Here is a 22,662-nt window from a genome sequence, read left to right on the forward strand (position 1 = left end):
CCTACCTAATGCTAAATGTAGTAGATGTTTTTAAAACAATGTCCAAAATAATCAAATCCAACAAGAATAAACACTAAAAAGTGTAGTCTTATATCGTACAGGAAAGAAGATCTGGATTTCCTGTATTTTTTCCTGCTACTCATTTCTCAGCGTCAGTATCAATAAAGTTATGCATGTGAATAATTTTATAGATATAGATATAGATATAGATATAGATATATACACACACCTCAGATTGCATCTATTGCTTATGTTTATTCAGTGTAGGACACAGTAAATGCTAGAAGCATCACACAGGCTCTGCAGCCCAGGAGCTACACCTGTGGGTCACACATTTGTGTGCAGCCACAGAGTTGCAGACTGTGAGCCTGGGGCCCCTGGTGGTTGTGTGGCGGGGCCAACGTGCTGGCAGACCCCAGCCAGTAGGGCCAGGGAGCACATACCTCATCACCTCTCTGTGCCATGCAATAAAGCTGCACTTACACCAGCTTCAGGCCTTCTGTGTATCTGCTAGCCACCATATGTGAACTCGTCCTTTTCCCTTCTGGGAAATGGCAGACAGAAACGTGGTAGGAATACTCCAGAAATCCACTTTCACAGGTTGAAAAGAAGCTTCCAATGTCACAGACGGGATGGCACCAAGCAGGTGCACATACACATCTGAGAGAGTGAGTGCCATTGTCCAAGGCCACCCTGTGTCCTGTGAACCCAGGAATGCTGCAGTCTGAGCCTTGACTGTAGAAATACTGAATAATCTCTGCCCTGGGAGTTGACCTAGTGCCCTGGGGTCTCATTGGTCTTTCCACTGCATTCAGCAAGCTGCCTTGTGTCTCATGGACCTTTTAGTGTTTGTTGATAAGGCGAGTCAGAAAGTTCCCAGGGAACTCCCAAAAAGTCATATCCTGGAGAGGTAAAACTTTCTTTTCCAATAATGCATGTAATTTTGTACTTTAGGACAGGATAAATGTGCGTGTGTTACATAGGCCGCTCTGGAACATCCTCTAATGTACTGTAGGCTCTTGGTACCATGTGAACACATCCTGGGCAAACATGTATTGTGGCTTATGGGAAGTAAGGAGAGTCTCTAGCTTTCTTCATGGATGCAGTAGATGGAATTTTGTGGAGGGTACTGGGCTTAATATCCTTACTTTCTTTCTCTTTTTAAGGCAAAATGGTGGAAACTGGTGTGGTTTCCAAATGAAAACATATTCAGTCTTCCTTTTTTTTTTATAAGGGGTTTCTTGTGACAGGGAGACACCGAATAATTTGTCTGATGACTTAAAAAAACCCAACAAAACAGCTGTTTTTTGAAATAAAATAAGAAAAAGAATCTGGCAGAAAATATAGAAGTTGCAATTGCTGCTTCAATGAACAGATGAAGTACTAACCTGGGCCAAAGAATGATGGCTAGAAAGAGAGGTCAGGTGTATCTGAAATAAAATATTTTCTTACTTACATGACATAACTTCTGAATAGAGTCTGAATAATGTAATTCAATGATGCTATGCCTGAATACCTGAATCAGTGTAAGACTGAGCTAGCTAAGGTTTTAAATATTTATGATTGTCATTTACTACATAGCTATGATAGAGGAACATTTTTGAGATGGCTACTTCCATAAATTTGTCTGTAAATAAATTAAGCAAATTGATTGGATTAAATCAATGGATTAAAAAACTCTTCAAGAACAGGAGTATATTTAGGCATTCAGTCACTTTTAAAGACTCAAAAATTGGAAATACCTCAGCAGCAGTCCCATTTCCTATCCTAGCAAGCTCTCCAGGTTGCCAAGAGAGAAGTGTTCCTAGTGCTGCTCCCTAAACCTGAGACATGGTGCAACTCAGGATTTGAAGGTCAAAGAGCCTGAGTGATCAAGCAGGAGAAGCATGATTTGATTTGGTTGAGTCCACAGATCTGTTAAATTCAGATATGTAATTCTGACAGTAGATGCTGACTGTGTTTTACATCCCCTTGCTTAATGCACCTGCGGTCCACAAGGCAGGCTAAGGTGCCTGTCACTGTGCCCCATGCAGTGCCTAAGGAACAGAGGTGCTCAGTCAGCACTGTGCCAGGACAGCACAGCTCCCTTTGAAACCACTATTTCTGAGAGCTGTGCTGTGTAAATTCCATTTTGGGCAAGTGTCACAGTGCCTTGATTCCCCTTCCACTAAAACTGAGGTGCTTATGCTCCCTTCTTGCATAAGGGAGTGATCAATGTGCATGCATTTATAATCTGATGTGACAGAAAAGGAATCAGATTTAGCAAGATATTTTTTTTCTTCCTGACTTGTGAGGGACTATCTCAGGGATTCAGTCTTGCCTGCTGCAATGTGCCACTTGAAGATGTCATGTCCTTGTCAGCCAGTTTATGAGTCAATCGAAGAGCAGGAGTGCTGTGACTTAGTTCAACATAACAGGAAGCTTCATCTCTGAACAAGAACAATAATGGATTCCTGACAGCTCAAACACACAACATTTATTTCCCTGAGGCAAACTCTAGGGCAGGAGGCAGCTTTCTGAATGAAGCACTGATCACGCATTTGCCCATTCAACACAGATACACTTTCAGGTCCCTGCTTTTTTTTCCAGTATGCTGGGCAACACCTGATCCTAAAAGCAGGGATGTAAAACTTCAGGGACTACAGCTGTTGAGCCACTCCTTGCATAGCACAGGGAGTGGGTGTTGCAGTTGGTAGTAGAAGGCCAGAGTATGCAGGGATGAGCTAAAAGATTTCCCTTAAGCCAGCAACACTCCTCTTCAGCCTCTCCCTACCTATTCCCTCCCCACTCCTTGCTTGTGGAAGAAGCCTGAGGTGATCAGGCAATATCTGTGGGCAGAGTGGCTGTGTGTTTGACCCCACAGCTGTGGCCACAAAAGGGTTTAGGGAGGAACTCCTTCCAGTTCCGAACTTGGCTCTGATTTGACACAAACTCAAGTCTCACTAATAGTAGCCAGAAGAGAAGGGCTTGTGGTGTGTACTTGGGAAACACTGTTGAGGAGCATAGCTGAGCAGTGTTTAAAAAAGTGTCAGTCAGGAGTAAATTAAAGTGCTACTTTTGCATACACATGCTACATATTGTGGCTGAGATTTTCAAGAGTAGCAAGAGTCAGTGCTGCTAACACTTGGGTATCTTACTTCATACAAGACATGCGAGACATACAGCATTCTCAGCAGCACATGGCTACTCCCAGAAAATAAGGATTATTTTAAGATATTTCCTGTCTGATACTCAGAAAGCTGAAACTACCAGCATGATCACTCTGTGGACTTACAGTAATAAAAATAATCAAAATGCTAATTAGCAAGATGTGGAGCAGAAGGCTGCACAGGAGGAAAGTGCTCTTTGGTGAGAGCTTGGTTCCTGAGCTTCGCATCAAGGGCTCTGCATTTTCAATGGTCTGCATTGTTGTTGCTCCTCCACATCCAGGTGAAGCCACTGAAAGATGCTCTATTCCCTGACTTAAATATTACTGCAGATACTTCAGGGTTGTATCCTTGCTAATTTGCTGCACTGAAAAACATGGGAAACAGACCTATGTAACCATTGCTCTATCTTTGCTGTTCCAATTCAGTATATAAATTCTGCTGCAAATTTTATTTTAAAGATTAAGTATGGTGTGATGCATATGTAATAAGGTAAGCACAAATAGAATCAAAGTTAAGGTCAATGCAAATACAGTTTTTGTCTGTTAAATAATATGCTCAGATAGATAGTTACAGTCTTCACCCATCAGCACTAATAAAGTTTGGCTAGGAAAAAGAGCAGTATACTCAGTCCTTATTACCATATTTAAACATGTTATGGAAAGAAGCAATAAGAAGACAGTATTTTTTTTTCTGGATAAATACCAGGGTAACCTAGTATTTTGTGAATTTAGTTCCTTGAAATCAATGCTGCCATGCTACCCCTGGGTGACATCTGGCCTCCCTGGGCAGTCCCTCAGCTTGTGACACCTGTGCCAGACATTAAGGGCTAGGATGGACAGGCTGAGCCTATGAGCTTGCCTCCTCCCTTGCAGTTCAGAGAGGACAGCTCAGGTGAAGGATTCATAATCAGTGTGAAACAATTGCGATAGACACTTTAAAACCATTTTTCCTGGTGGAGCTTCTATTCTATAAAATTTCTATTGATGCTCTCACTGTACTGTTCCTTAGTGCTGAGATGGAGTGAAGCAGCGCAGACGACAAATAGTCCATGACAGGCTAGGTGCAGTCTGGGGGCACATTCAGAGCTCATGGTCATTGATTGCTCCTTGGATATTGTAGGCATGTGACTGCTGTGACAGTGGACAGTAAGAAGTATAGGAGTATCACAACATCATGTTAGACCATGCAGTGAGAATTATGGTCCTAGGCACTTCATGTTGAACGCTACAGAAGTATGTAGGTGGTTTTCAGACATCAACACTTTGCCAAACAGTGCATGAAGGATCTAAATCTTTGCACAGTCTAGTGTTTGTGAGCATCTTGAGCTCATCCTTACAGGACCTGAACAAATAAATTTTCCTTTCTCAAACTGAGGAAGGAAAAAGCCCTAAAAAACCCCTGCCTGACTGTTGGGCATTGTAGCAATCAGCAGTCACATTACCATAGCAAACTCTCTCTCTTTTCATTGGGATCCCAATACAAGAAATTTTAAATTTTTTATGAAGTCTGCTCCAGCAGATGGTGAGCATCAGTGTGATGAAGTTCTGCTGTTGATCCCACTGTAAAGCATTTCTGGAAATTCCAGAATGTTTTCAGAAAACGTTGGCTGAAATCTCTCTTTAGAAATGACTAATGATTATATTAGAGAGGGATATAATATTGCCAGTGTAGTTTTTGCTTTTCTTCTGCTCTGTCAATGTAGTCACATTATTCAGGACTCATCTCTGATCTCAGGTTTGAAGAGTTACTTGCCACACAACAACCATGGGAAAACAGAAGGAGAGAAAAAAATGAATCACCCACATTCTGCTTGAATTCAGATCTCAGATTTCCCACATCCTGGTATTTAATTTCTCACAGAGTTACCAATGGTTGATCTCACGACAGGATTAGGGGGAAGAAAAATGAGAGCTCCATTGAAACCAGACTTGAGTCTGGAAAGAAAGAACATGTGAGCTCTAGGACCCCGGAGATATCAGATTCAGGGTAGTGAATGGCTTCCACCGCCTCCCCTTCCCTGATTCTCAGGCTTATTTTGAAGCAAATTCTGGAAACTGGATTCAGAACAGCAAAGACACAGTTACAGTAAGTTGGGGGGCTCACACATCGCTTCAATAGTCTCCTGAGAACTGTGTTATATAGTGAGGCATTAACTGTAATTTATGTTGGTATTTTTTTATGTTTAGGCAGGAGAATAGATTAACATTGAAGTATAAATGGCAGTAAATCTGTCTCAGTTGTAAAATAAACATGTTTTGAACATACATTTCCATCAGGATACCTTCTCTGATTTGATTATAGAATGTATATGTGTTCAATTGGAAAAGAAATTCCCACAAAAGATTCTATAATCAAAAGGAAATCATCAGTATCTACTAAATTTGAGACCCTCAGTCACTTTGAATCAGGTTATCTTGCTTTGAGAAATAAAGAGCTTTGTCCTGTGGATCGCTGCATAGACTGGTCTAGAAAAGTTGTGTTGTTGCTCTGTGCTGAGGAGGCCAAACTTTCTCACACTTTCCACCAGATTCAGAGTGTGAGATATTCAAGAAGTTGAAAAAACCTTTAAATGCATCACTCTAAGTCCTTTAGGAGTTGAAGATATTAAGATGACAAGAAGAGTTTGTCATTAAACTATAACTACCCTTTTTGGATTACCTGGTATTGGTAGATTTATTGGCAAGGTGGCTTAAATTAGGGATATATTTTTAGCCTGCAGCATTACATAATAAAATAGCAGCTGAATTCTTGCAGTAAAAAAGGGAAGGGATGGGGGAAGTTTATTAAAACCAACATGAACGTCTCTGATTTTGCTTTTTCGTCTGCACGAAGAGGTGCTCCATGGTTACACAATCAGTAAAGTTTGCAAGAGAAGCATTTCCATTGCCCCATTGTGCTCAGGAGCTGTCGCCTGCCTTTCACTGCAGACCTGCTGTTTAGTCTGAAACTGAAAATTAAACCCAGAACCTCAGCTCTCTAAGTTAAATACTCTGCATTGCTGGAAGCACGCAGCCTTGCCAGTGTCTGTGTGGCAAAATCCATGATCAAAATTTTCAGACATTTTTGAAGCATTTTACAACTCTGTTAAGCTTTAATGTTTTTGTTTTGATTTGGCTAGGGGTTTTTGTTTTTTGGTTTTGTTTTTTGTTTTGGTGCATTGTAGTTGTTGTTAAAAATCATGTTCTAAATTATAGCAGACAGTCTCATATGAACTGTGCTGAACCAGCTCAGGGAACCTGGCTCACTATCTTTAAGAAATATGTTTCTCATTTTGGAGGGCTATTCTGAGAATGGCCAGGGTAAGGTAGAGCCCTGTATGCTAAACTCACTCGTTCAGAAACAAAAAAGCAAGGGATGAGAAAAGCCAGGGGAGACGTGGAGAGCGAGGATGGCGGCGGCCGAGCCCACGCGCCCTGTGCGGCCGAGGCTGCACGGGCAGCGTGGCAAGGGCCGCTCAGCCCCGGGGCTGGCGCTCGTTAAAGTGTCACCAGTGCACTTCCACTGTGAAAGGCGCTTTTATCTCCCCTTCCCACAGCCCCTTTCCAGAGGGTACGTGGGGCTGGGCCCGGCGGCTGCTGCTTGGCCTCCCCGCATGGCTGGACCCTAATGAGGTGTGTGCGGCTCTTGGCTGCAAGTTTTCAATCTCTTTCTTATTACTTCAAAGCTGCTGCTCCGAGGTTCAGACAAGTTTGATCACTTGGCAAAATCTCTCAGCTGGGATTCAAAAGGGAAGATGCTTTATTTTATTATTTATCACTGTAGATAGATAGCTCTCCACAAACTACTCTTGCCAGTGGCTTCATGGTCAGAGCCGCAATGTTTTTTTAAGTGATAAAGGATTGAAGGTGAACAACTTTTGGCAGTTGCTTCCTGTCTGTAACAAATGGTCGTTCTTAGGGGGAGAAAAAAAAGAGATAGAAATATAACAGGCCTTACTTTATTTTCTTCTTCATGGTTTATATTTGGTGGGGGGGGGCAGAGAGGAGCAAAAGGTAAATTATGTGGGTTTGACCTCCATTTCAAAGCCTCTCAAAGTAGTGTTGCCCTACCCCATTCTGGGAGACCGTTGCTGTAATCCTTCCTCTGCCTCTCAGCATAAAATATGCAGAGAAACTGGTGCTGTTTCAAGTATTTCAAGGGCTCAAGGGGAAGGCAGATTTGCTCAGGTTTACCTCTGTGGGCTCCAGTAGCCTTTTGGGCTTTTCTATCTCCAGTGCCACAAGAAAGTAGAGCTAACACAGTCACCCACAGCATTTCAGTGAACTAGGCAAGTCTAAGAATTTTTAAGGTTGGCATCCATCTTCTTTCATCTAATTATGGACACAAATATTAGTGATTAGAGACTATTATTAGAGCCTTTGCTTGCCTTATGCTCCAGTCTGGATTTTGGCTGTGAATGCAGAGCAGTTTACCATTCCTCTAGTTTACAGCATCCACAAGAGGTTTGTAAGAGCAGCTTCTCAAAGTTGGGGTCAGTCCAGCTCAGTTGTATATGTTTCTAACAGCACCACTGCCTTCTTTTTCTTAATATTTTATTTCCTTCCCACCAGAAATGTTTATATATTGTAGGGTTGAAGCTCTCCAAGACAAAATACATCTCTGTCAGTGTTGCATAGCACCTGCAATTGCTTCAAGCACCATTTTCACTTTAGGTTTGTGCTTTGCAGACTTTAAATGGTGTTTCCTGTAAAATTCTTCTGACTAGTACTGAGATTTTGCTGAAGATTTTCAGTCTCCTTTTAATCACACGGGGAACAGATTTTTTCAAAGTGTTTTGACCTGCTTAGGTCAAAAAGGCACTTGCTGTAGTCAGATGCCAAAACGCGTTTAAGAAATCTGGCTTGACGTAACTTAGACGGCTGAGTCTCAATTTCAAAAGGCTTCAGCCACACAGGCTTTGGCACTGAGTGACTTGCTGCCTTGCAGGAACCTCATTGCTGAGTTAATTTCAGGGCTGCTTTATAATCCATAGCAAAGTTGGCCACCTAAAGCTGAGGTCCATTCAAGATCATCTGTAAGAGAAATTGAGAGGCAGAACCTAAGGCAGGTACATTTAGGTTTTAACTGTCAGTCAGACTAATTCCTGTTTCTGGAAGTTCTCAGTGTGAGCCCTCCTGGATTTAAAACTCCTGTGTCAGATAAGCCCTTTCTCTCAAAGTAACCAGAGAGATTCCTTATCACTCACTCCATTATATCAAACAGTTGTCCTAGTGGGAGATAAGCTAGGAGATGGAGAAATGTTTTTCATTTCCCCCTTAATCTAACAGGAAGAATAGACTTGAATCTATATTTTAAGTAAGCTGTTCTAACTTAAAGAGGAATGTCCTTTCCTGTCCTGTCCTATGGGAATCTTCCTAAGCAATGTTTTGGTCCCCTCCAGTTATCTAAACTTGTTGCTTAAGGACCAAAACTTGGCCAAGCCTGGCAAGATACTTCCTCCAGCAGAGGAAGGGGATCTGTAGTAGTGGTTTCTGTGTGTGTTAGGATGGTTAACTCTCTCTGACCTCTACCAGCTGAGTCCCAGCACAGCCCCAGCAACTTCACTCAGCTGCCTCAGCTAGTTCACTTCCTCCAACAGCTGGGGATGTGTATTATCCAGAAATCCCCATGAGCAGCCTTTTTGCTAGTCAAGCACTGCTATTCCAGCCTTAAAAGGAGAGGACGCACTTAATTTGCTTACTAACTATGCTGCTAAAAAACCACAGGCTGGTGACCTGCAGGAGAGAGTCAGGTTTTGGCTTTATTTTCTCTACTCCCTTTTTGTCTTTCACAGAATAATTGATTTTTTATATAAAAGTGGACTGATTTTAACAGAAGAAAGATTCTTCTTCCATACACAAAAGTTTATGGGAGAGCCATCTTCCTAGAAGTTAGAAAACCCAAAACCCATCTTGAATACCTACTTCAAATCAGAGAGCATGGGGATTTCAAAACAAGTCCATGTGTGAATTTCCAATACAGTGCTATTGCGTACATGTATGCAATTTTATTAAAATTAAAAAGTCTTATTTTTGCTATCTATTATACATTGTCTTCCCGAGTGTGAAAACTTTGAGGAAATCACTAAGTCAAATCAATCTTTAGGATACCTTATAGCCCTTAGACTGCTCACAAGAGTATTGGGTAGCTCTGCACATGCCCACCAGCAAGCACTTGGGCATTAGGAAAGTTAAACAGCAGCTCAGCAAGGCTGCTTGCTGGCATCTAAATATTGCTATGCCATCATGCTGTGGCCAAATCTGTGCTCTTTTGAAGGGCAACATCTTTACATAACAAAGTGGTCTATTAGAGGCTAGGTCAATAGGAACTTACACATTTAAAGCAAGAATGTTGGTTTCCAGTCCCTGCATCTCAACCCCAAGCTGCATCTCTCTATTTGTCTCTTTCTTTATATTTAATGTCATTAAAGTACTGAAAGTTGTACTTCCTTAGAGGGGAGCCTGCCTGCTTACAGCTCCCAGGGCTGTCCCATGACTTAGTCAATGATTGCAGAAACAGTGGTAGGAGAAGGCAGGGTGTCTCTGAACTGCTCTGTAGCCAGAGTTTTTGACTGTCCTGTTAGGCACCAAGCTAAAGAATTTTTGCTCCTTCTAGCATGCTAGCAGCTGCAGTGCACAGCAATTGCTTGCTTGTGGTCTGGTTGACTTATATGTGTTTAGAGACAGAGTTTCTCTACTGAAATAATTCCTTAAAATAATTTTTTAATCCAGCAGTTGGAAGGGTTGTATGGCCTTTTCTGTATATGGTCATGGTGATCTGTTCTGCACTCATAAAGCCTTTCACTGTGATGTGTGAAGTATACCTGCAACACTTTGAGTTCTGAATCCAGCTTCTGCAGTTAAACTTTGCCTTACTGCTGAGTGACACCTGTCACTGAGCTCGCTAGTGTGCTTTGCAGAGAGTGCAGAGCTCGAAGCAGCAGATCCCACCCTAAGCTTCACACAGAGCAAACCTGCACTGAGTGTCTGTTAGTGCTGTAAGAATTTCTAAAGTAGTTTGTGCTTTGGCTGTGGAGCAGTAGGGATGGGACTGTCTCAGCTGGGCACACTCGGGGCCCTGGCCCCTGCTCTAGAAGCCATCTATTCCTATCCCTGTATTTCAGGGACTCCTCTGAAAATATTAGCTTGCATGCCAGGGGATTTCAGACATGTTAACAGCAGACAATGGTCCACAGTTTGCAAGTTGCTCTTGTCAGCAGTTCTTTTTGACATATCTATTCAAGCATACCCTCTTGGGCTTAGAAAGCAGCCAGCAAAATCTGTGCCAATAGCTAATACTTCATTATAAAATAAAAGCTGTAGCAAATTCAGAGGCTCCATATGCAGCATTACTGTGATCCTGCAGTTCATTTCAAAATGGGTTTTAGTTTTTTTAATCTGCAGGTCAGAAATTCATGAGCAGAAGGTGAAAAAAGTGAATTGCCAGTGAGTTTCATGGGGCCAAGACTTTGAAGCTTTGTCCAGGGTATTAGAACAGAACAAACATTTTTACAAAAATGCCACAGTTACCTTGCTACAGGTGGGGAAATGCTCCTCCCAACAATTATTTCATCATCAGGTTTTGCTTTTATCAGTTTGTGGGTGTCCACCAAAAAAAAATCACAGAGGACATACATTGACCAAACTAAGTATGACTGTTCTTCAGGCCACTAGGATGCCACTGGCTGCTTGTAATTTCAGGAAAAAATAGCCTGCCAAATCTGGATCACCAAATAGAGGTCTTGGGCAGCAGGTAGAGTTACATTTCACCTACACAGGATGTCATGGGAAAGAAGTCTATTGGGATCAGGGGGTGACTTTGATCTGAAAAGATGTTGACATTTCAATACAATCGTTTGTGGCACATCTCCATTCTGGATGGTCCCACCTCTGAGGTTTAGCAATGAATAACAGAATTATAGAATCATTTGTGTTGGAAGGGAGCTCTGGAGATCATCCAGTCCAAACCCCCTTCCAAGGCAGGGTAACCTAGAGCAGGTGACACAGGAACATGTCCAGGCTGGGTTTGAAAGTCTCCAGAGAGGGAGACCCCATGACCTCCCTGGGCAGCCTGTTCCAGTGCTCTGCAGCCCTCAGTGTGATGAAGTTTTTTCTCATGTTGAGGTGGAACTTACTGTGGTTTAGTTTATGGCCATTCCTCTGAGTCCTGTTGCTGGGCACCATTGAAAAGAGTCTGGTACCAGTTTGTTTTTCCACAGCGCTGAGACTTCCAAAGGAGAGATTCAACTTCATTGTTCTGGAAAGGGTTCATGGGTCCACACATCTTGACACAGTTGCTCTGTGCAGGTGTCCCAGGGGTTCACAGGGATGCATACAGAGAAGGAGGGCATGACACAGGAGACCAGCACCTTTCTGGCTTATCTTATCAGATGAGATGTCCAGGGCATCGAAAACAGCACCAGGTGCTGTCTTCAGGCAACCATATCCCACTAAGGTTTGTCATATTTCAAAATTCTGTGTTAGCGAGCCCAAATAAACATACTGGCTGCAGATAGCACTTCTAACTGAAACCTGTTGTCCTGCCTCCTGTTCCTTTTTTGTTACCTTCACCAGTTAAATCAGGGCTAACAACAGTGATCCCAGTCTGCTGCAGAGTAGCCCTTCTGAAGGCAGATACCTGCTGTGAGTCATTGCAAAGTTTGTCCTTTCTCTCCTGTGGGAGGCCAGCCTCAGTGAGAGATGAGATGTGGCAGTGTCCACATCTGCTAGTGCCTTGCCAATGATGCCCCTCAGGAAAAGGCTCCTTTATGAGCTTTGGAGAAAGCCACCTTGCAGCTCTGTTTTGGGAGAGACACCAGCTCCCTATCACTCCCTGTCTGATGGGGCAGTTACAGCAACTAAGGGTGGATATGGCTGAGTGTGCTGCCTTTGTCATAAAACATCATGCTATGTCCAGGACAAACATATCCATTTGTGGGACGCATGAATGACCAAGTGTGCCAAGTGAAACTGCCTCTGCAGCTAGTCCCTGTGCCAATCAGCCCTTGCAGATACATGTATGGGAATGTACACATGGATGCATGGGAAGTCGCCTAGGATATTGTTGTAGCAGCAGGAGTAAAGCCTGAGCTATGGATATGAATACTCACCCTGTTCTTCGACTATTTGTCCTATGCTCCCTGAGTTCTTCATGGCTGTGGCTTCCCTGTTGGCCAGATCCAGCCTGGTTTGAAGCTTTGACAGATTTCTCTTTGCAGTCTGCTGGCCCAGCCTCTCACTAGTTTGCTGCAGCAGAAAACAAATAACCTGGGAAGCAGCCGTTCAAGGCAAAACTGGGTTGATGCACTTTTATGGTCAATTTATACCTGTCACCATTTTGCCTCCACAACTAAAGTGAATGCATCTAAGTGAGAACACCCTCAATTAAAGCTGCCGTGTAACCCAAAACTTTTACTTCTTTGCTGAGTGCATCCTGTGATGGTGTTGCTGAATTTATGTTCTGCGTGACTATCAGACTTTGAGTGACTTGGATTTCTAATGTCTGCTCTAATGACCATGCTTTCCTTCTTAATTTGTTCCCTTTTCTTCAAATTTATTGGAAGCACATCTGGACTTAGAAAGCATTTAATTCCAGCCCCAGCTCCTCCTTCAACTTTTGACTCGGGGACTATGACAGATGGCTGTGCCATCGACCTTGGCAGGTTTGTGAGGGCTTGCAAGTGCCTGGAGGGTGCTTACTACTGGTTAGCATCCTTCCCCTGAGGTGTCCAGTGCCCTGACAGTGCCAGCACTTCAGTGAATCTCTGGCTGAAGTGACTCAGCACAGAGCCGGTTTTCAACTTCCAAAGGTTACACAGTTTCCAAAATGCCTGTTCCACCCTCCATCTTTTGGAAAGTGTGTGTGCAGGGGTGGTGGGTGCTGTAGAGGCGGAAGTTGGGTTGGAGATCCCAGCTGCACAACCTTCTGATATTTGCAACCAGTTTATCACAAGTGCAAAAAGTCCCTCTCTGTTCCTGCAATATACATCTGTACTCTGCCCTTCAGAACCTCTACTCACTTCTTCCTTTAGGTGCCTCCCTTCATATATGTCTGATTTGTAGTATCCCTTTGTTTGAATTGTAAGCCTTCAGATCAGCAGTCATGTCTCCATCACTGTCTTGACAGGAAGCTTACATGATAGGTTGGCTTAAAACACTCATCTGCAACAGAGGCATCGTAGGCTTTTGCAAGGAATGAACAATCTGATTCCTTTGAAAAGCTTTTCTTCATAAAAAAAAGTATTTCCCAACAGTGATGTGATTTTGAAGTTTGTGAATCTCAAATATTTTTTTTAATAATTAGCTTATTGTTTACATATTTGGGGCGGGGGGTGTGTTAGCTTTATTTTTAGTTTCTCATCCTTCCCAATATTACAGGTACATATATTTGCACATACATGTGCAGGTGAGAGAAGCTTCCTTCATTAAATGAACACATATAAGTGTATGAAGGAAGAGATTCTCATTTATTTTCTTGGTCACTGCAGCAAGGGTTACTAGGGAAAAAATACTGTGAGATTCATAGTAAAAATCACTAGAGTGGACAACTTTTTAACTAAAAAGAGCTCTCTTGTGGCCACCCTGGCTGAGCTTTGAAGTATGTCCTTTCACATACTTTGCCTCTCCCCCATCCTTCTTACTTTGTGATCGGAAGTCTACCTTCATGGAAAAATGATTTCATCAGATTTCAGTAGTCTCCTGACAAGCCAAGCATAAAACAAAGAGAGCTGCCGCTCCGCACCCACACGTGTACTGCCGTCTTCCAGGAAATGATAATCAGAGGCTGACCACAGCATCATCAAATACCAAAACACGTCTATCTGTATTATGTTAAGAGTACAGAACCCACAATAGTAATTTTTTAACTGAAATACTTGGCTTGGAGGCAAAACTGGGGTTTGCCGCAATCATTCTGAGTTCTGAATTACCAAGGCTCAAACCGACATATTTTGCTGTGTTTCTCCACATGCAGCCCACATTAGCCCTCTGGTAGGTGCCTGAAAATACCATTTTTCTTCTTGACTGAAATGTTGTAACAGTCCTGCTCTGCACAGAAGATAAGCAGGAAAAATGCATTATGCATTAATGGGATTTGATGGAGTGTGAGCTCAGTTTCCCCAGTGCCACCAGAGACAGAGTAAAATTTGCTTGATCATTTCATGAGTTGAGAATCATTTTTGTTCCAGTGCTGTGAATATAACCCAGCTACAAGTGGACAGTAGTTGTTGTGAGGAAAAAATTGTTCATCTGTATGATAGATCAGTGTCATCTGGAATATAAGAACTGAAAATTCAAGGTCAGAGGGCAGCTGACACTTGATTTTGCTCTCTTTGCTCTATCCATGGCTTTGATCATGCTACATCTTTCTTTGTGCCTGGTGCTCAAGAGAGTACCCCAGGGTCATGGCCTGTTTCCTTGTCAAGAGGTATAAACCTACTGGCCTAAATATCTGAGGCCCAAGCTTTAGCAGGGGTGGGGGCATGAAGGAAGAGGGGGGGAGCATTTCCTTCATGCTCTTCACTTTTCCCACATAACCCAAAGCAGACTAAACAAAACCAGTGTGAAATCTCATGGCTTGATGCTGCTATGGTTATATTTTTTAAGCTGTCATCCGTTCATTTATAGTTATGTTTATTCCCTGGATTTACAGCTTTCTTTTGGCCTTTTCTTGCAGGGAGGTGCAGGGGGAGGTCGAAACCTTTTGAAGGGGAATTGCAGTAAGCAGTGGCCTATGATTAAAGCACTGTGTTTTTCCTTGATGCCGCTCCTCTGCAGCAGTGTCACACATGGTAGCATTTAGGAGCCCTTCACAGCTGAGGTGTTTCAAACACTAATGAATGGAAGTTTGGTCGTATAAGGCAGGCAAGCTTTAAGGCAAGCTTTGCTGAATGGTGTACTGTAGTGGCCTGGGAAAGGAAGGGAGTTATAAATTGTGTCAGTTAGCCACCCAGACAAAATGAAGCCATGTGGAAAATCAAATCTATTAAAGTATGAAGACTGTTATAAGCTGTTTTAAGCTGGTCATTCTTCAAAGGTCTCAGTTGGCTGAGGGGGTGAATTCCTCTTCTTCCTAGATCTTTTTCACGTGCTGTCTTAGGGGATGATGTTCAGTGTTTGATAAAAAACAGCTTTTCATTGACAGCCCCTTTTGTTAGAAATGTTAGTTGCCCCCAGTTCACCACCCATGACCTGAAAGGTACTGAACATTTGTTTAAAAAAGCAGAATAAGAACATCACATTTGGGCAGGCTTGCTGAAGGCAAACCTGAAGCAGCACTAGGGCCAATGAGGAGAAGGCTTCCCAAAGCAGCTGCTTAGGATTGGATATGTGCTCAAAATGCTTTCCATTTTCTTGCTGCCCATGTCTGCTGGCCATAAGAGGCCTCTGACAAAGCATGGCACAGAATGCTTTTTCTTGACATCTCCTGGAGTAGAAGAAAAACCTGGCAAGGCAGGGTGGGGGGATCAGAGAGCAGGGTACCTTCCCTTCCTCCCTAGGGTGGCTTCTTGAGACATCACAGGAACTGTAAAGGGCATTTTATTAGCTCAAGAGATAATTGTCAGCTGTGTGAGGGACAGCTGAACTGGCAGCCTAAGATGCCTGGTCACCACGGTATTTATCCTTCCTATTTGTGTTTTCTAGGAAGAGACTGAAGAGACGTCCTCACAAGAATCTGCAGAAGAAGACTAGGACATCACACCATGCAATTTCTACCTCATCAGCAGTTGGGTCTTTTGAAGGGAGAAGACACTGCCTTGACCACTTACTTTCTATTGCCATGGTCTTTCCACTTTTGCCTGGGGGAAAAAAAAAAATCACATAACCTTAAAAAGGATTTGACGAATCATCTTCTTTGTAATCCCTTCACAGTCCCAGGTCTAGTGAAAAACTGCTGTAACACAAAGGGGACACAGATTAATGATGCAACTTTTAATTACTGTTTTCTTTCTTCCTAACCTACTAATAGTTTGTTTGAGCTGCTAAGTAAGGGTGACTGGGTCAAGAAGAGCTCCAAATCAGGTTTATGTCATTCACTGCACTGCGCGTAAACAAGAAACTTTTAACATAGTCATTGTAATGGGCATTGAAATAGGAAAGGCTGGGTGTGTAACACTCATGCCTTGTAACACTTCCAGCAACCCACTCCCTACTTAGTGAACTCCCTGTTTTAGAACACCAAAGATAGGGGATAGATACTATTCTTTTTCTTTTGTAACCTTCTTGTAGACTTTTACTTGATTTTTTTTTTTTTAAGACTTACTATTATTTTGGAAAAAAAAATTAAAACTGATTTTTCATTTCATTCAGCTGGTAATCAGAAGAAAGAAATCAACATGAAAAAGGTACTTACAATTTTGCAAAAGGGAAGAAAGACAAAGATACGTTGTATAGTTTTAGATACAAACATATCAGCACAAGCAGTAGTAAACCAAATGAACAGACCTTATCATCTGGATAATAGGGAGCCAAGGAGTTGGCTTTCTTAGAGCCAGGAGTTTTCCATGGAAATAAGAATGACTGACACCACTCTTAAGCCATTAATGAATAAGTCTTTATTGATAAAAGTCTTTAAAAACATACAGAAAGGTACCTAGAAATTAATCATAAATTTATCTGAAGAAAAATAATCCAGATTTTTGCTTAGTTTCTACTAATTCCACTTGCCCTGTACCAGTATTTTGAAAGAATTGAATCTTTCCTCATTACTCATCAGTCACAATGTAAGAATGAACACCATGTACCTCAGCTAAGCTCGTGCATTACATTAAGCAATGTATTTTGACATAGGATGGTTCACTGAGCACCTCTGTGCCAGTAACATTTCTCCATCTTTTCATTCAAAGCAGCACTTTTAGCACCAGATGCAATATTACCCCACTATTCAATACTACCTCTGATTTTTACAAATAACTCAACAGACTGATAAATACATGCTGCTATACACATTCAATGCAGGAAATTTTTACTGGGTAGATAATCATGAGTATCTGCATTTTCCCCTTATTTCTATTTCAACCTTTTTTGCAGTTAAGGAAGCAATGTCTTTTTTGTGTTTCAGCATGACTACGTGTTTTTCTTTCACTTGGTTTGTTTGATTTTTCTCCCTTTTTTTGTGTGGGTTTTTGGTTTTGGTTTTGTTTCATTTTATTTTATGTACTTACTCTATTCTCTGCTAGACTTCTGTGTAATGTACTGTTAACTTGAATATATTTTTGTATTGAATTGCTGATAGGTTTGTGAGGATAATTTTCTTCAAGGACACTACATGACAGAAAAAATTTAGCTGTAAAGTTTAAATATTACTGTCCAAGTTTGTACCTCAAATGAATTGTTTAAAGAAATGGACTAATTGATTGACAAAGACCTACCTCCAGACTTTAAATGGAATGAACTTGTTACTTTCAGCATCAGTTTTGAGACGTTTGAAACAGTTAGGACTGCAACTAATCCCTAATTCAAAATTATTTTTGTAAAATAACTTGTGGAAAATGAACACATTTTAAATTACTTTCGTATTAAAAATATTAAAAAATGAACAAAAAAAACCTTCAAAGAAACTTGAAGCTTTGTAGGTGGGAAGCAACAAGCTCAGCTTTTGCATAATGCAATCACAAATATGTGTTTAAAAAAAAAATTAGTAGATTGTAAGAAAATACTTGACAAGTATTTTCGTGTATTTTACACAAATGTGATTTTGTAATATGTTTCAGCCAGATTTATTTTAAATGCTTCTTATGTAGAGGTTTTTTATTCTCTCCTCTCTCACTTTTGTTGTTCTTTCTCTCTCTCTCCCCCACCTCCAATTTCATTTTCTCTATTTCTGTTTTATTTCCCTTCTTCCTCTCTTTCCTAGTCAGTACTTTGTACCATTGTATTAATAACTGGGCCAGGGGTAGTTTCTCAGGAAGGCGTCTGTTGGTATGGCTTTAGCGTGGAGCCAAGTGCAGTTGAGGATAACGGGCTTCCCCCAAGAGGCAGTGTCAAGGAACACGGACCTCCACGAAGCACCGTGCGGGGTTCAGTGGCTGGGAAAGAGCTGGTTGGAATATTGTAACTAGACATGATAATATCGAGTGAAAGAGAAATAATCCTAGCTATAAGTAGCTCTAACAGGCCAAATCCAGTGTCACTTGAAGGCAGTAATAGGAATTTTGCTGACTTCAAAGGGCATCAAATCATGCCTTAGCAAGTCCCTTTTGGGGTCTGAGGGGTTTTGTTGCATTTGTTAAGCCACGGTATTCAGTGGATGACACAGAAATAATTGCTCTCTGTGTGTCACTCTTCAACCTCTAAGAGACTTACCACTCTGATGAACTGAATCTTACATTTTCTATATATTGTAGTACAATCAAAACACATTACTACCTCTTAGGGCCTACTATACCTCATTTTTTCAGACGGAAAAATTGCATGTGGCCATTGAGTCAGTGAGAACATCATAAAATTTTTTTATATATATAGTTTATTTTTGTGGGAGATAAATTTTATACGACTGTTCTTTGCTGTCATTGGTCACTGCTAACTATGACTGGACATGTAACTCTTCTACCATTTCTGCAAGAGAGGTGTGTTTGCAGGAAAAAAAATTGCTTCGAGATGTTGAACTACAATTTGCTTTTCCTTTTGAGTGTCTTCTAACTTTTTGCTTTGTTCTTCATGTAGAGTTGCTGTCTATGATTGTACTTCAAATCGCTTGCTTGTTGAAAATGTTCCTTTAATGGTTTATCACAGTCTGTTCAGCACAATAAACATAATAGCCTCTGTGATCCCCATGTTGCTTGATTCCTAGACTTTGTCACAGTTCCATAAAATGGGTAATAAAGTTTGGTCACGGTGACCAAATTTGTAAAATCTTTGCATGCAGATAGTCTTTTTTTTTTTGTCCCAGGACCACATGCGTGTGCCTGAGAAGTTAATTTGCTGTTAGGGGCCCCAGGGGTAGGCACTTAGCAGAAATACACATCTTAAGGAGGCTCCCCAAAAGGTGACACACCCATTCCTGGCCCAGGACTCGCTGTGCTGAGCTAAGGGCTAAACTGTGCATTTGGGGACCAGCAAGTACCCGCAGGACAGAGAGCACCATAGCACAGGCCAAGCTGATAGGGGTTTTTTGCCTGGTTCCAGATCTGCCTCTTGTAGGTCCACCAAGATGATGAGCCTTCTCTTCTTAAGGAAGATGGCAGTTTGCATCCCAGTTCATGGAGTTTCCATTATGCAGGCATTAGGTTAGAAAGAGCAGGTACTCAGAGCAGCAGACACAGGGATATGTCTGGGTAATGTCTGGGGCACAAATTGAAGAGTTCAGGAAACTGTATTAAAACCAAGCTGCCCCCAAGATTCCCACAGGTAAGTTGGCAGGATTCTTCTGTCTGTTCTTCATTTGCTCTTCCATGGTCTCTTGGCCTGTCACAGTGAAACTTAAAATTATAGAATCATAGAATATCCGGAGTTGGAAGGGACCCACGAGGACTGTCAAAGTCCAGCTCCTGGCCCTGCACAGAACAGCCACAAGAATCACACCATGTGCCTGAGAGTGTTGCTCAAACACTTCTTGAACTCTGTCAGGCTGGTGTTGTGGCCACTTCCCTGGGGAGCCTGTTCCTGGCCTGATCACACTCTGGGTGAAGAATCATTTTCTGATATCTAACCTAAACCTCCCCTGACTCAGCTTCATGACCTTTTCTGGAGTCCTGTACCTGGTCACAAGAGTTAAGAAATCAGTTCCTGCCCCTCTGCTTCCCCTTGTGAGGAAGTCGAAGACCACTGTGAGGTGTCCCCTCAGTCTCCTTTTTCCAGGCCAAACAAGACAAGTGACCTCAGCTGCTCCTCATATGGCTTCCCTTCAAGGCCCTTCACCATCCTCCTGGCCCTCCTTTGGACACTCTCTAACAGATTTATATCTTTTTTATATTATGGTGCCCAAAACTATGTACAGGATTTAAGGTGTAGCCATAAAAGTGCAGAGCAGAGTGGGACAGTTCCCTCCATCATCTGATTAAGTCTCTGTGGTGCATGTCCATTGATTCATATTGGCAACCATTCCTCTCTCACCTAAGGGGATTTTGCAGTTATTATTTCCTGATATGTGTAGGTTTACACATTCTTTGTATTCACTCGTTTGCAGACTCTCCACTCTTAACCTATGTCTTCCCAAGGGCTTCATGACACGTTTCCTTTGGCCTCAGTTACTTGTAAAATAACCAAAATAAGATGACAAAAAAAGCACTAAGTAACAACACCCATTCAGTCCTGAGTCAGATGTGAGTAATTGCATTCATCACATAATATGTCCTCTTCTGCTTTGTCACCCTGCTTACTGGTACTAAAAGATCATTCCAGTGTTCACTTTTCCTGGTGGTCATCTTCCCTGTGTGTGCCATCACTTGGCTCTTCCTGTTATTTTATCTGATGTGATACTCCAGCTGCAACCCACTCACCTGATGGGTCAGCCAAGTGGGTAGCCAGCTTCTGCTACTCTGTGTTTAACTCCCCCCTACTTCTTAGTCATTCCTCCAGCTTGCTTCACTTCCACTTCCCAGGGAATAAACTTCCCAATAAACTTCTGCATGCTTTATTCCACGGTGAGACTATTTGTGTGTACAAAACTAATTGGCTTCTGCCAGATCAAGGCCTGCATTTGTCCAGCAGCCAAGAGTGCTTTATCCAAGATGCCTGTGGCAGGTGTCATATTAAGTTCCTGGTTTTGCTTTCCTCTGCCATCACATCTCGTCCACGCAAATATGGGGAGGAAGTACTGAAAGCTGGTGTTGCCAGTGCCTTGCACAGCTATTTAATTGTCCATAGCTCTTTTCAAAACCAAACCATCTGGTCTGCTCATTATTAGAAACACAGCCCAGAGCAATGGCAACAATGTGTTCTCCCGATCACACGAGAGGAGCCACATTTGTCATGCCTCACACTTCACCTGAAGCCTGAATGATGCTTTTCACCCCAGCACCCCTGCATACAAGGAAGTAGAATTTTACCTCTCAATTTTTCCTTTCTTGATGTCCCACTATCTTTGTGATTACATTAATTTTTAAATATACAGAAGTACTTAAGCATTGTCCTGGTTTCGGAATGACACTCCTGCTCCCTCCCTCAGGGCCCTCCAGTGAGAGGGACAAAAGGCAGAGATTATGAGCTAAGAGAAACTTACTGGAAACAGCAGTGAGATAAGAAAATAAACAGTAACAGCAACAATATTAATTACAATAGTGTACAACAGAGAGGGTGTTTTACATGCAAATTGTTCACCCACTGACCTGATGCAGCATGACCCTGAGACAACTAAGAAAATGGCAGCCAGACCCCCGTGCACCTGCTTTTTCTCTGACTGCAATGCCCTCCTTCTCAGAAGTGAGAGTCTCTTAACTCCACTCACAAGTGATGATGTGCATGGTATAGAATGACAACATGGACATGCCACATGGCTCCCTCTCAGCTTCTGAGAAAAATTAACCCTGTCCTTGGTAAAAACAGGACAAGCATAAAGTTTTTTGCACAAATAAAGGTCCAGTTGCTTTATGCCTCCTCTTTTCAGAAGAACTACCAGTTGAAACTTTATTGAACAGGTTGTCCCCAGAAGCTGCGGATACTTGATCCCTGTAAGTGTTCAAGGCCAGGTTGGAAGGGGCTTTGAGCACCTTGGTGTAGTGGAAAGGGTGCCTGCCCATGGCATGGGGCTTAGAATTAGATAATCTTTCAGTCCTCTTCAACCCAAATCATTCTGTGATTCTGATTTATTGCATCTAGTTGCTCAGCCAAATGAATGTGTGCCATTGTATGTTAAATATATTTTCTGAACATATAGACATGGAAACACTGGAAGTCAGATTGGACGGAGCTCTGAACAACTAGATCTAATTGAAGATATCCCTGCTTATTGTAAGAAGCTGGACTTTTAAGGTACTTTCCAACCCAAACTGTTCTATGATTCTATGATCCTATGATCCTTGCTGTCTGGAGTCTTTGCAACAAGCAGAGTCAATACAGGTCAATGCTCTTTTTGCCTGGCTCTGGGATCCACGGGCTTTGTGCCATGCTGACATGCTAGTAATGGGGAAACCTTGATCCTCCTGCCATCCCACCTCACTCTCAAGTGCAAAAGGAGGGAAGCCATCCTGAGCATGCACTCCATTTTGCTTCCAGATGTCCCTGTCATGCAGGTCCTACTTTACCCAAGCTGCTGTACCAACCGTCCTCATGTCCTTCAGTTAGGATGACGAGCTCTGCTGCTCTGGACTGATTCACCTCCACATGACAATAAGGTTTAAAATGTCTTTTCTTCACACCTTTACTTCCCTTTGCCATTCAAACAACCTTTTGGCCGACTGGATATGCTTCTCACTTCTTTCCTTCCCACCTGTGATTTAATGCTTTTCCCTTCCTTAATCACTCTAAACTTGCAGTGCACTTGTTCCTGGATTCAAGAGAAAGAAACCACCCTCCTGTAATTAACATCCTCTGAAGATACATGAATGTAATTATGATTACCCTGAAGATAGCAGTCTACTGTGGCAGCAGTTTAAGTG

General features: G+C 42.2%; 1 protein-coding gene across 1 annotated transcript in view; it reads left to right on the forward strand.

Moving 5' to 3' along the window:
- The window catches only part of HMGA2 (high mobility group AT-hook 2), a 107,332-nt gene extending 91,061 nt beyond the window's left edge, over positions 1–16,271 (forward strand). The window contains exon 5 of the mRNA XM_059473060.1: positions 15,770–16,271. Within this exon, the coding sequence (XP_059329043.1) occupies positions 15,770–15,817 (48 nt within the window). The 3' untranslated portion in view covers positions 15,818–16,271. The remainder of the gene's footprint in view (positions 1–15,769) is intronic.
- The last annotated feature ends 6,391 nt before the right edge of the window (positions 16,272–22,662 follow it).

The sequence above is a fragment of the Ammospiza nelsoni genome, chromosome 5 (assembly GCF_027579445.1).
Source record: "Ammospiza nelsoni isolate bAmmNel1 chromosome 5, bAmmNel1.pri, whole genome shotgun sequence".
Classification (NCBI taxonomy): domain Eukaryota; kingdom Metazoa; phylum Chordata; class Aves; order Passeriformes; family Passerellidae; genus Ammospiza; species Ammospiza nelsoni.